At 43.0% G+C, this 13,498-nt stretch overlaps 1 protein-coding gene across 6 annotated transcripts in view; it reads right to left on the bottom strand.

Moving 5' to 3' along the window:
* Window positions 1–13,498, bottom strand: part of CRTC3 (CREB regulated transcription coactivator 3) — a 118,219-nt gene that overhangs the window by 40,178 nt on the left and 64,543 nt on the right. For all 6 annotated transcript variants that reach the window (XM_007990461.3, XM_007990464.3, XM_007990462.3 and 3 more), the window contains exons 3-5: window positions 11,279–11,398; window positions 2,973–3,034; window positions 1,242–1,304 (exon numbers count right to left, since the gene is read on the bottom strand). In XM_007990461.3, coding sequence (XP_007988652.2) covers window positions 1,242–1,304; window positions 2,973–3,034; window positions 11,279–11,398 — 245 coding nt within the window. The remainder of the gene's footprint in view (window positions 1–1,241; window positions 1,305–2,972; window positions 3,035–11,278; window positions 11,399–13,498) is intronic.

Here is a 13,498-nt window from a genome sequence, read left to right as displayed (position 1 = left end):
AGAGACCTGGGTTCAGATTCCAGCCTAGATTCAGAGACTTGAGAGAATATCAAATAAATGCAGAGCCAAGTGGGAAAATCTAAATACAGACTGGGCATTAAATTATATTAAGGAGTTATTTTTAATTTTGTTAAGTGTAATAGCGGCATTGTGGTTATGTTTTTTAAAAAAGGTTCTCGCTGGCCTTACACTGCTGGAGATATTTCCAGGTACGATACTATATCTAGCCAATCATGTGATTGGGATGGGAGGTAGGTTTGGAGAGACTGGCAAAATGCTGATAATGAGTGAAGCTGAGGATGGGCACCACAGGCCTTTTACAACACTTCTGTTTTGAGACAGCGAGACTGTCTCAAAAAAATAATAATAAAATAAAATAAAAAAATATTTAAAATTTTGCACCATTCATCAGGTTTCCTTTTTATTTTGAGACAGCGTCTCTGTTGCCCAGGCTGGAGTGCAATGGCGTAAACAGGGCTCACTGCAGCCTCAGCCTCCTTGGGATCAGGTGATTCTCCCCACCTCAGCCTTCTGAGTAGCTGGAACCACAGGCATGTGCCACCACGTCCCCCCTTTTTTTTTTTTCATAGAGACAGGGTCTCACCATCTTGCCCAGGCTGGCCTCCAACTGCTGGGCTCACGTGATCCTCTGGCCTCAGCCTCCCAAAGTGTTGGGACTACAGTTGCGAGCCACTGTGCTCAGTTGCTTTTTTTTTTTTTTTCTCAATCCTAGTCCTTCACCTATTAGCTAAAGCCCTTAAACAAGTCAGTTAACCTTTTAGAATGGAAAATAATACTCATTCTTGTAGGGTGTTGTCAGGATTGAAAAAAATGACTGAGGTGGAACTCTTAATCCTAGAGTCTGGCCCAAAGTGATCATGATAATAGCTGATGTTTATTCAGCACGTGTGCTTCCCAGGTCTTATCTTGTTCAACCCTCACAACCAACCCATGATATAGGTACCATTATCTCCATTTTTCAAATGAGTAAACTGAGGCAATCGGAAGTTTAAAAATCTGCTCAAGGTCATACAGTAAGACGCAAACCCTGGTAGTCTCATTCCAGACCTCGTGTGCTCTATACTGCCCCCTGTAGACACTCAAAAAATGGTGGGTTTTGTTTTGAATATGTATCAACACAGCTTACATAAACACACTCTGGCAACTGGCTGCTATGTAAAAAATATCAGGACGGTTAAACTGCTTTAAAATCTACTCCTACCAGGAAACAACCCATGTACCTGTTAAGTGCAGATGTCAGCCTGAACCCAGGATGCTTTTCGTCTTTCCAAGGAGGCTGCTGCCTTTAAAAACCAGAACAACATAAAAGGAAAAGAAGTCAATCCACGACAGCAAAGGAGGGCCTCAGCACTTGCATTTGAGAACTGGCTCTTCTACTCACCTTGCTCTGCAAGTCACTTAAAAATACCGCACACCTTGCTCATTTTACTCATCATTGTTAAAATGAGGTAAGACTCAATGATCCTTCCAGTCCTGTGATCTTTGATTTCCAGTATAAAAACTACTACAAACCCATAAGGAACAGGATTAGCTAGCTGGGCAGATGAGGAGTTCAGTATACATATAGGGGGAGCCTTGGCAATCTTGGATGCAAAAATTTTTTATTCCCCTACCAACGGCCATGAAGAGGAAGAGAATTGTTACAGTTGCCCAGGGTATGAAAATATTAAGTCTAGCCAATCCTGGTGCTCTGAAAAGCAGAAGACATTTCTTGGATACATAAAAGAAAAATATCAGTTTGGAGATGCCTTTTACTGATGTAATAAAATATTGTATTTATTCTATAACCCTGGATCCCACGATTCTTGAGGGTGGCGGAAAACCTACCTGAGGTGGGGACCCACTTTTACCCATCTTTATTTCCTTCCCCAGACCCAGACTATATTATACACAGTAAGTGCTCAGTCAGTATTTGCCCAGAGAATGGATGGAGAGTAGACTTCAATCCGGAGAGCTAAATATTTTTGATACACACATTTTAAACGCCTCCTAAATCTGACTTGGTGATCTGAAAATGATACCAGGCACACAACAGATGCTGCAGGGGCTTTTTCTCAGTTAATTCTATTTTCTGTTACCCTCTGTATTGGGTACAAAAATACTCAAAGAGACCTTAAATCAAATACACTGTGCAAATTACCATTTTAAGAGTCTTTTGTCCTTTTCAGCAGCTTACTAAGACATTCTGAGAAAAAATGCTTATTTTTCTAAGTCTCAAACATAAGAATGCCATATCTGAGTATTCTGCTGGTAAACATATTCCAAATGTGTTTCTATTTGGTTTTACATATGAAGATCTAGATTTCTTTAAATAACTTTTCATTTTAGACTTTCGTATAAGCCTACCATTGGAAATGCTTAGATGTTTGTTTGTTTTTGTTTTTTGAGATGGAGTCTCACTCTGTTACCAGGCTGGAGTGCTGTGGCGTGATCTCAGCTCACTGCAACCTCCGACTCTCTGGTTCAAGCAATTCTCCAGCTTCAGCCTCCCAAGTAGCTGGGATTACAGGCACACGTCCTCATGCCCAGCTGATTTTTGTATTTTTAGTAGAGACGGGGTTTCATCATGTTGGCCAGGATGGTCTCAATCTCCTGACCTCGTGATCCACCCGCCTAAGCATCCCAAAGTACAGGGATTACAGGCGTGAGCCACCGTGCCCAGTCAATAAGGTGTTTTTTGTTTTTGTTTTTGTTTTTGTTTTTAAGAGATGGCATCTTGCTATGCTGCCCAGGCTGGAGTGCAGTAGCTATTCACAGGCCCCATCATCGCATACTACAGCCTCAAAACTCCTGGTCTCAAGTGATCCGCCCACTGAAATTAAATGTTATAAGAGAAAACAGGATTCTATGCTTTATATTAGCAATTTCCAAACAACATTCAAAGTGCATAAAGTGAAATTATCTAAAAGTAACACATGCCCATCATATCTTTTAAAGTATGGCTTGCTTACCTTGGCCAACTCTCATCCAGAGGCTGTGAGGAATAATTGGCTCCAAAAGCACTACCATCAAAGTAGAATTTTTAATAAAGGAAAAATACAAATTAATGGAAAGTTTAAGGAGAATTAGCAAGGTGGACTCACGGACAGTTAAAACAACTGAGTTTTTGGCTCTTTATCCCTGTACCTGACAGCTCTTCCTTCATGCTTTCTCTTATCACCCCTCCTCAAGGACAGCCTATTCCGCTGTCTTCTAACCAGTGTTTTCTTTGCATGATTTTTTGTGGGGTGTTTATTATGTTTTGCCTGCCTGGCACCTTCTGTTTTCAGGAACTGTCTCCACTCTCGCTCCAAACCTGGTAATGTTGCCATTCCCTCTGTGCCACACATGAGGAACCCAGGCCCAGGATTCTAGTCTAGGTACTTTACCCCCTGGAAAGTGTTTGGCTCGGGGATAGGTTCATGATGCAAACAGAACCAAGGAGAGTGCTTTTGAGTGGAAAAAAAGGAGTGCCCCAATAGGGCTGGTGAGCCCAAGGGCCTTCTGAACCTGGGGGTCTCCCCTTGGAGAAAGCCTATCTGTTATGCCTGAAGTCATCTCAGAAGTGGTACCTCAGAGGTAGGTCTCAATGGTATTACATGACTCCTTGGATCTAGCCCTTGGACTTCCAGTGACATATGCCAATACATTTTCTGTTTTTCAGTTAAGGTGGGTTCCTGGTATTTATAACCAAAAAAGAGGCGCATTAGATGTGTGAAGAAACGTAAACTTTCCAGTGTTATTGGGGGCACTGTCTTATCAATGTTGTGTTGTTCACTGGGTCTAGCATGGCTTGGAGCATATTCCGGACGCATGGAGACAGAAATGGGATGCTGCACTACACACCGAGCAGAGAGGCGTTGTTTTCATTCGTTTAGTTAACTGTTCACACACAATAGCCTTCTGAAGACACTGTTAATCATATTATTTTGGTAAGAAATCTTCAATGATTTTGTTCAGCCTAAAAGGCAAAATCAAAACTTACTAGCTTAGTAATTGTGGTCCTCCACAATTTGGGGACAATGGCCTCTTCTGCTCTTGTCTTCCCTTCAGCTGTCTGAGTTCCACAAACACAGCCTGTATTTTCCTGCCCCTCTGCCTTTGCTAATGCCATTTCCCCTTTCTCTCCTCCTATGTGGAACGTTGCCTCCTTAACACTCACCCAAACCAAGCCCATTCCTTTTGTCTCCTGGATCACTGATTGGATGAAATATACATTCTGCAGTTACCAATAATACTTTTCATCCCAAACCTTTATTTCTTAAGGTGGAAATAATAAAGAAGATACAAGCTACACATTAAGACAGAAATGTGAAAACAGATATCTAAGCACCTACTGTGTGCCAGGCCTGTGCTGAGTTCACACTTTATTTAATCTTAATCCTGAGAGGCAGCTATTTCCCCCATTTTATAGCTGAAGAAACTGAGGCTCAGTTCTAGAAGAGCTGAGATCAGATAGCAGGCCTGGTGGATCGGGGTCAAACCCACAACTCACTGACACCAAAGCCTGAGAGCTCTCCGCTAAGCTATGCTGCTTCTCAGGAAACAGTGAACTACGCCAAATGCCCCCAGAAAATAGAAAATAGTACCTGGAGTGTTCTGGGAAGAAGGATGGAGGCTATAAGAGAAGGTATCATTGGCTCGGGCTCAGGAGGAAACAGGAGCCTTGAAGGAGTGGGGCCCTATCCTGCAGGCCTGGGCTGGGCAGCTCAAATAAATACAGAATCTGGAATTAGGAAAACGGAGGCTCTCATGAGTTCTTACTGATTTGGTGGGAAATGTCTTCTTTGCCAGGAGAAGCATTAGGATTGCAAGTTTTATCTTCTACGTATTAGTTTTCTTTGACAAGTCTCATTATCTTATGTCTTAATTTGACCTTAAATCGATAAAATGAAACAGATAATTTCCAAAGAGAGACATTTCTTCAACATTCACTATTAGGCTTAACGTACATGAAGTACAGATGAGGCGAGACCACAGTAGGAGGCAGGAGAGGAAAAGGTGATAAATAGGAAGGCCTGTGAGAGACAAAACCTGTCAGTATTTCTGCTGGCCACGCCATTAGGGAGGAAACACTGAGCCTCAGAACCTATGGTTATTTGCCTTTCTCTTTTCTGCAGATTTGATGAATCTCTGTTCAGAAACACTTAATTTCAGGAAGCAGAAGTTTCCCATTTTTCTCAGTACACTGCCATCTTTAAACTCAATACCTCTGATTTCATAGTACTGATAATAAAAATTAGAATGCAGTGGTGTAATAGTCACGTAATGATCAAATGTTGGTGATTTCAATTTTGAGGTATGAGCTAGCATTGTAACCTTCCTGATATTAACAATGTGAAAATATAATAAATTCCTGGAAATTTTTAATATAATTAGGTTGAGGCATCAGAAGTTAAAAGATGTGACCTCTGAGCTCTCTTAATTTTTACTATCTCATCGAATTTAGTGAATATTTGAAAACCCAAGAGAACCACTCATGCTACACACTTACAGTTAATGCAAGGAAAATCTAGAAAAAGTTTATTTGTTCTCTGGAAAATTTCAGAAAACTTCATTCAGGTGGCTTTAAATTACTCCACAACACTGACATGCCCTAAGTCACAACCTTGAGACAGAGGAAACACTCTTATTTATAAACTTGAATTTGCCATTTACTCAAGAAGCGTTTCTGGCATCCCTGCCAGGTGCCAGCGTGCCAGTGGAAGGGCAGCACAGGCCACCAGGCTTTTAACAACCACATCAGCACCTCCTCCATTGCTTCCTTAGTTAAGCTTAGTGAAGCCTTTGGCTCAAGAAGATTTCCACTTAAAAAAGGAAGGCAGGGAGGAGGGATAATGAAAAAGATAAACAAAGAAGAGGTGGCTGCAATGGATGGAAACAAAAATTAAAGTTAAAAAAAGAAATCCCCACATTCACATGGATCTTTTCTTATCCTTCTGTGCACTCCTCTCTGCCCCTTTGCCTTCCGTCCTGATGTTCCCTGGGGTCCTGTGGCCTCACAGCCTCAGGCCACACCTGCTTGCATTGCTCTGAGAGGCACAGGATGCTCTCAGGATCACTGGGCACCAGGTAGAGTGGGAGCAGGTGGAGGGGGTGGCAGGAGCCTCCGGGCACAGGGGCTTTAGGAGGCGCTTCCTAAGAGCTTCAGGGCCAGTGCCTGTCTTCCTGGTGGAGAGCCCCCGTCCTCCATGCTCGCTTTGGCCAATCCCATCCTTCTCTCGGCCCCACTGTCACCCACAGTCCAGTAACTCACAAATCCATACCTCCAGTTCCCAATAGTTAATTTGTGAACTCCAAGTGCATATTTCCAACCGCCTATTCAACTTCTCTGCCAAAAGACAGCTCAAATTCTACCAAAAATCCAACCAATCACTGTCCCCTTAATCTGTTGCTCTTCTTATAGTCCATCTTATTTAGTAAGGCCACCTTCCACCAAGACACTCAGGTTAGGATCTCAGAGTCATCCCAGTCTGCTCTCTCTCTCCCCAAGCCTCTGCAGTTCTGTGCAGGAAAATCTTCCTCCTTGAATTACTGCTTCAATCCATCAACACAGGGACTGCTGTTCCTCTCAACCTGCGGAGTATTAGAAGGAACAGTTCTTACTCTTCCCCAAAGGAAGGGGAGGGAGCAGCTCTTCGTCTGCTGATAAGAGAGGACACCAGTTGGCCTGTTTACCAGTGGGTGGGGTTACTGAGTCACAGAAGCTGAAAACAAGACCCGCCCCTGTCCCTTTCTTTGTGCTGCTTGACCTGAGGCTGGGTGAGCAGGCGCAGGGTTCCCTTCTCTTGGCTTCCCGTCCCTTTGCGGTCAGGGTACCTGGGCAGGGCTCGGGGCAGCCTGGAAGCCAGTCATTTCTCTCCTGCTCTGGAACTCTGTGTTCTGCCAGGGACACGGTGTGTGGGGCAGGCCTGCGGCCTTCCATGCAGCTGGTGGGGTAAGTGGACTCAGTCTGGTTAACAGAACCCACCCACCACGACAAGTTTCAGGCTCAGATTGAATACAGAAAACTGGCCATAATTTGGCTCCTTCCTGATTTCTCAGCCATGTGTTTCTTGTCATTCTACTTCCTTTTGTCCCTTTACCTCCAACTGTGTCCCACTAGAAGGCATCTTAAAGTGAAACTGTAACGGAGGATATGAGTGGCATCTTTTGTAGTCCTTGCATTTATAAGAACATCCTGTTTCCCTCAGCACATGAGAGGCAAATAGGTTGCATGTGGTATTGTGAAGTCAGAATATTTACCCCTTAAAATTCTAAAAACTAATGTTTCCTTGTCCTTCAAGATAAGATGGGTGTTAGGTAAAAGCTGGATTTTGTGATCACTTAAGTTTTGGAAATCCTGGGTTAAAGATGAGAAGTTTCTTAACTGCAGGACTTTTCAGAGCCCTAATATATATGGTCAGGCTCCAAGAGGAGATACAGAGCATGGTGTTTCTCAAATGTAATAGGCCATGCACTTCAAAGAAACAGTGTCCTACAAACCAATGTCCTAACATTTTCCTCTCATTATGATGAAAAGAATCCAAGCAAGGCCCAGCCCAGAGAGGAGAATCAGTCCTAACTCTGGTAGGTCTTAGGCATCTCTTCATGACCCTCCATGCTAGTGAACTCTTGACTTCCTTTAGAGGAAGGCATTTTCTATGTTTCTTCCGCATGTCTCCTTCTTTCTCAGTGTGTTACCCACAAGTCTGAGAAAATATTTTATTTGCTATAAATTTATGTTAATAGTTCAGAAGTTCAGCGATGGTGTTTGGGACACAGTACATCCGCCAACCTTGAGGAGTGGGAGTAAGAAGGGCTGCTACAGACTGCGCAGCTGCAGAAGAGCAGAAGGGCTTCTGTTCCAAGTGCCCAAGCCCAGGCCCCCAGCCAGGAGCAAGCCCTGGCAGTGCCTCTCCTGTGCCTGTGTGGGGCTAGGCCAGGGCCCAGCTGCAACTGTGCCTTGGTCTTGTGTGCCCGCCCATGCCAAGAGCAAAGCCCACTCCAGAAGGAATCTCCTGTGCCAGAGCTCTGGGTGCTGTGGCTACCCACTCTGAGAGGAGGCCAGAATATTTGTTAAACATGTTCATTTTATTTGAGATCACCCTATCATAGGAGTGAACCCTTAGAACACATGTCTAAGCCAGTGTGTCTTAAATAACACCCAAGCCGAGAAACAGCTGTAATAAGAGAATTCTGATTTTTTCCTTTTGTTCTAACAAAGGTTCAAGCCAGTGTTTTATACTTTCAAATCATGAAACTTCATTTAAAAAGTCATAGACAAATGTGCAAGGCCACAATTTTAGGCAAATTATTTCACAACTAACAGAATGAAGGCCGCGAAAGCAAAGATGGAATCACAGCCCTCCTCCTCTAAGTTCTCTGGAATAGATTAACACCAAAATAAAATCATCCCATTTCACGGACCCTTGATTCCTCAAGAGACTGGGCTAAAGAACTTTCTTTGCATCAAGAGAGGTCCAGTCCCAGGACCCCAATATAAGGGCTTAGGAGACCACAAAGACATGGTTCGCGATCAGTGAATCTGACTCACACTAACAACTTTAATTTCTCTGCATATTAACTTGGTTTTTGCTTCCCCTTCCTTTAGGAGTTGACTAGCTTTGCTTATGCTCTCAAGTTGATCCATACAGTGCCAGATTATACCCTATCATAAGAGATAGGGTCCCCTGAACACAAGAAGTCATCTCCCTTTCTGGGACTTTGCACTACATTCTCTTCCCTCTGCCTGGAACATACCTCCCAACTGCTTTACTCTCTTAAATCTCAATTATTACCATCTAAAGCCATTTTCCTTTATTATTGCCTGTTTGCTGTCATCTCCCACAGGACTGTAAACTCAAGAAAGCAGGAACTATGTCTTCCTTATTCATCACTGGGTCCCCATGCTTAGAACAGCGCCTGGCACAGAGAAGGGGCTCGGTAAATATCTGCTGAATGAACACTTTATTCTCTTACTTCTTAACCTTCAAGCCTCAGATTTTCCCCCAGGATGCCTTCTTTGTTTCCCAAGACTGGTTCAAGCTGCACCTCTGGCATGCTCCCACAGCCCCTGAGCTGCCTCCCTGCAGACGCCATACCTGCCATGGCTGCTTGTTTGCTGAGTAGCCTCTCCCACTGAACTCTGGGCAACTTGAGGTCAGGGGCCATGCTGTTTAATGTTACAGTGAACTGAAATGTCTAAAACGGTGTCTGACCACTAGCACATACTTAACAAATAATTTTTGTAAGTGAATAAACATTCTACTCTTTTTTCTTCAATACCCTCCTCTACTTTGGTTAGTAAAGCTTTATGTATGCTTATACATTTAGACTGTACTTCAAAAGTATCTGAGATAGCCACATATACATACACACATACATATATAGCATAATGTTTAAACTAATATATAGAAATGAGAGCACTGACAGGAGAAAGAGGGAACTGAGAACTGAAAAAATATACACTGTTTTTTTTTTTTTGAGACGGAGTCTCGCTCTGTTGCCCAGGCTGGAGTGCAGTGGCGCGATCTCAGCTCACTGCAAACTCCACCTCCCAGGTTCACGCCATTCTCCTGCCTCAGCCTGGGACTATAGGCGCCCGCCACCACGCCTGGCTAATTTTTTGTAATTTTAGTAGAGACAGGGTTTCACCACGTTAGCCAGGATGGTCTCAATCTCCTGACCTCATGATCTGCCTGCCTCGGCCTCCCAAAGTGTTGGGATTACAGGCATGAGCCACCGTGACCGGCCAAAAAAATATACATTGTTAAATCAAGCAAAGAAACACTCGAAGTCTTTTGCCTGAACATTCTTGGCAATTTGGACAATGGTTTGATGTACTACTCCATCCTGACATGTGCAAATTTGCTGATGAATTGCCTCCGTTTCCTTTTGCCTTTTTCATTCAATGTCAAAGTTATCACACACTCCAGAATAGATTCTCAAGATCATTTATCATCTTTACTTTCCTTGATAACAGCCACATAATATACAAAATCAGAAGTCGGTCCTTCTGTGGACCAAATGTGGTGTGTCCCTAGGGGTGGGGAAAAGGGGAGAGACAAACATTCCCTGGGGTCATTATCCTTGCCTCCAAATAGATTAAAAACTGCAAGAAGCTTGAAGGCAAGAAAAGTTGGGGTTTCCCTAGGGTGCCCCCACAACTCCTGGCTCCCTTGTACAAGGTCCTCCTCACTGCGAGTGGACGCAGGTGGCATGGGGAGGGTAGAGCACAGGCTGGGCCATCACCTGGGCCTGGTCTGAATCCTGAGCAAGTTACTTCACCACACACTCAAGTTTCCTCATCAGAAAATGAGGGTTAAAAAAATAAACGACTCAGTGAGTTTTTGAGGACTAAATGACACATAAATTGCCCATCACAGTGCCTGGCATGGGTAGGTGCTCAGTAAACATGAGTGCCCTGCCCCCACTTCCTGGTTTCTAGGCTTGTGAAGCCAGCTCTACCATCACTGCCAGGAATTCAGCTCTCCGCAGCGAGACCCACCCCGCCTTTCTTCTCCTTCCTCCACCCCTGCGACCGAGTACTAAGAAGAATGAAGTGAGAGCACAGTCCCTCCTGGCACACTTCTGTGTCCTCTCCCAAAAAATCCAGCTCAGTTCTGTTCCCCAAAGCCTTCGGCAAAATGCTGGTCGCACAGCAGCACCCACCACTGCCGCCCCATAAACAGCACTGATTAAATGAAACTGTCTGGTGAATTCACCATTTCCTTTCCTTTATTTCTACTTAACAGCATAGAGTTTGGTGTGACTCTACATCACTGCATGAGATTTTCCTATATTCTGGGTTTATTTTAGTTATCACTTACTGAGTTTGAAACATCACAAATAGAAAATCATATGAAATTTCATCTGTAAGTTCCAAAAGCAGGTCAGCAGATCAAAAGAAATACAAATAAATCACATATCTGTATGTCCATTTTTGCTAGATAAACTAAGTCTCTCTAACCTGATTCAAAGTCAGGTTTAACTTTAACTTGGCCAGTTTCTGGAGAAAATGCTCAGAACACCCTGCAATGGGACTAAATTACAGGTTGTTTTTGTTGTTATTTCGTTAAACTGAACTTTATTGATGCTATCGTAAACACCTACAATGATGTTTCCAAATGCTGACTGCAGAGATATTTCTCGTTTCCAACTCATTTATTTGTATTGCCTCCTTTCATCAGATAAATGAAGATTTTGAGGCCAAAGGAGAATTGCAGGGAAGATAAATCCTGAACACTTTTCAAACATTTCAGAATGCACACACCCTTTGAAGAGTAAAAAAGGATATTTGTCGCCCTGGCTTGTCCCCAGACCTTCGGTGCAGGGGGTGGAAGCGGTTCCTGGATGGCCTCTCCACCAGCCCGTGATGGCGGGTTCCCCGAACATTATCAGCTTGGTGAAATGACGGCTGCAAAGAGAAGGGAAGAAGAGTTGGCCTCCAACCATGAAATTGTCACTCACCCTCAAGAACAACTGATAACCACAGCAGATGAAAGGACCGATTTTACAGTTTTACTTATTATACATTAGTGGGCCTTGGGTCAAGGTAAATAAAGTAGTATATGGAACCGTTTCTTTATAATAACCTAAAAATAATGAAAAATAGTCTGTAGTGTGTTAAGAGAAAAGCTGAAAGAAGAATAAAAGCTGTCATGCAATTGGGGGAGGAGAATCAGAAGATGGTGAATTCATATACTAAATCCCAGAAAACTAGAAAGGACACTCTGAAATGTAAAAGAGGCATATTAAAGAAACTGGCAAGCCATGAGGCACCTCTTTGTTCTGCACGGTGTCTTTTAAAATTTTTGATTGAATTCACAATGTTTGAAAATTCAGACTTGAGGATTCTAGGGAAAAATCAGAATTTTTTTTTTTTTTTTTTTTTTGAGATGGAGTCTTGCTCTGTTGCCTAGGCTGGAGTGCAATGGTGCAATCTTGTCTCACTGCAAACTCCGCCTCCCAGATTCAAGCGATTCTCCTGCCTCAGCCTCCCAAGTAGCTGGGATTACAGATGTGTGCCACCATGCCCAGCTAATTTTTGTATTTTTAGTAGAGACGGGGTTTCACTATGTTGGTCAGGCTGGTCTTGAACTCCTAACCTCAGGTGATCAGCCCGCCTCAGCCTCCCAAAGTGCTGGGATTACAGGCGTGAGCCACCACGCCCAGCCATAAATCAAAATATCATGGCCACACTGAACCACACTCATCTCAGGCTGAAGTTGAGCATGGCTGCTCCCTGTAGATGGGACACCCACTCTCTTATTGTGAATCCTTACACACAAACCATTTCACTGACTCATCATTTTAGACATTCAGAGTGTGTAACCCCTGAGTTAAAGAGGGAGAAAGGAATGCGATGTAAATACAAGTGGAAAAAATACAAATCATCAGTCCCTAAATGGAACAAATGAAAGAAACAGATTCAAGATAAATTCATGGTCAATAAATCCAAAATCCTTTTTAAAGAGATGCTTGGGGTACGTTCTTAACATTTTTGAGACTGGCATCACAAAGGGCAACCTTTTTGGTTGTCAAAGCCAAATCCTAGGCTAGGCCAATAAATCTCACATAATGGGGCAATGTGTATACATTACGCAATAGATGTGCTTGTGAAATAAAGAAAACAGATTTTCTTCTGCCATCCCCTCCAGCATTAAGGTGTTACTGACAGAAAAATTGTATATATTTACACTGTACAACATGATGTTTTGATATATGTATACATAGCAAAATGATGAAATCAAGTTAATTAACATATCCATCACCTCACATACTAATCATTTAAAACAGAGTTTTCTTTTAGGTCAATTGAGTCACATATAAAATTGGTAGCTCACTGTGAAGGGAACCCTGTGACACAATATGTTTTTATAGGGGACTTCCTTCAGCTAAAAACTAATTTTTCTTTGTTAAACATAGATTTTCTCATTATGGATTTGAGAATTACTCCTATTTCTCCCAAGTGGACTCATAAAATGTCTGGGCCAATTTAGTCTAACAGTTTCGATCTATTTTTATAATCCAAATCTATAAACTCACAAAATAAAGTTATCTTACCAAGGAACAACTTCTGGGCTGGAAGAAAAATAGCCACTATGATATAGGGAAGCTAGATTTGATCTCAGACAATGGAATACTCTATTCTAGAGAATAATATATTGAAATACCTGAAAAATAATGAGACAAACTGATATCAGGTGCTTCTTGGCAAGATGCAATGAGGACACAGGATCTCTTTTTTTTGAGACAGCATCTCACTCTGCTGCCCAGGCGGGAGTGCAGTGGCACAATCTTGGCTCACTGCAACCTCCACTTCCCAGGCTCAGCCTCCTGAGTAGCTGGGACTATGGCACATGCCAACATGCCTGGCTAAATTTTTTATTTTTTTGTAGAGACAGGGTCTCACCATGTTGGTCAGACTGGTCTCGAACTCCTGACCTCAAGTTATCTACCCCACTTGGCCTCCCAAAGTGTTGGGATTACAGGCCTGAGCCACTGCACAATTACT

This window comes from Chlorocebus sabaeus, chromosome 29, assembly GCF_047675955.1.
Source record: "Chlorocebus sabaeus isolate Y175 chromosome 29, mChlSab1.0.hap1, whole genome shotgun sequence".
Taxonomy (NCBI): Eukaryota; Metazoa; Chordata; class Mammalia; order Primates; family Cercopithecidae; genus Chlorocebus; species Chlorocebus sabaeus.
Note: the sequence above shows the minus strand (reverse complement) of the source record. Positions and strands in the feature narration are given on the sequence as shown.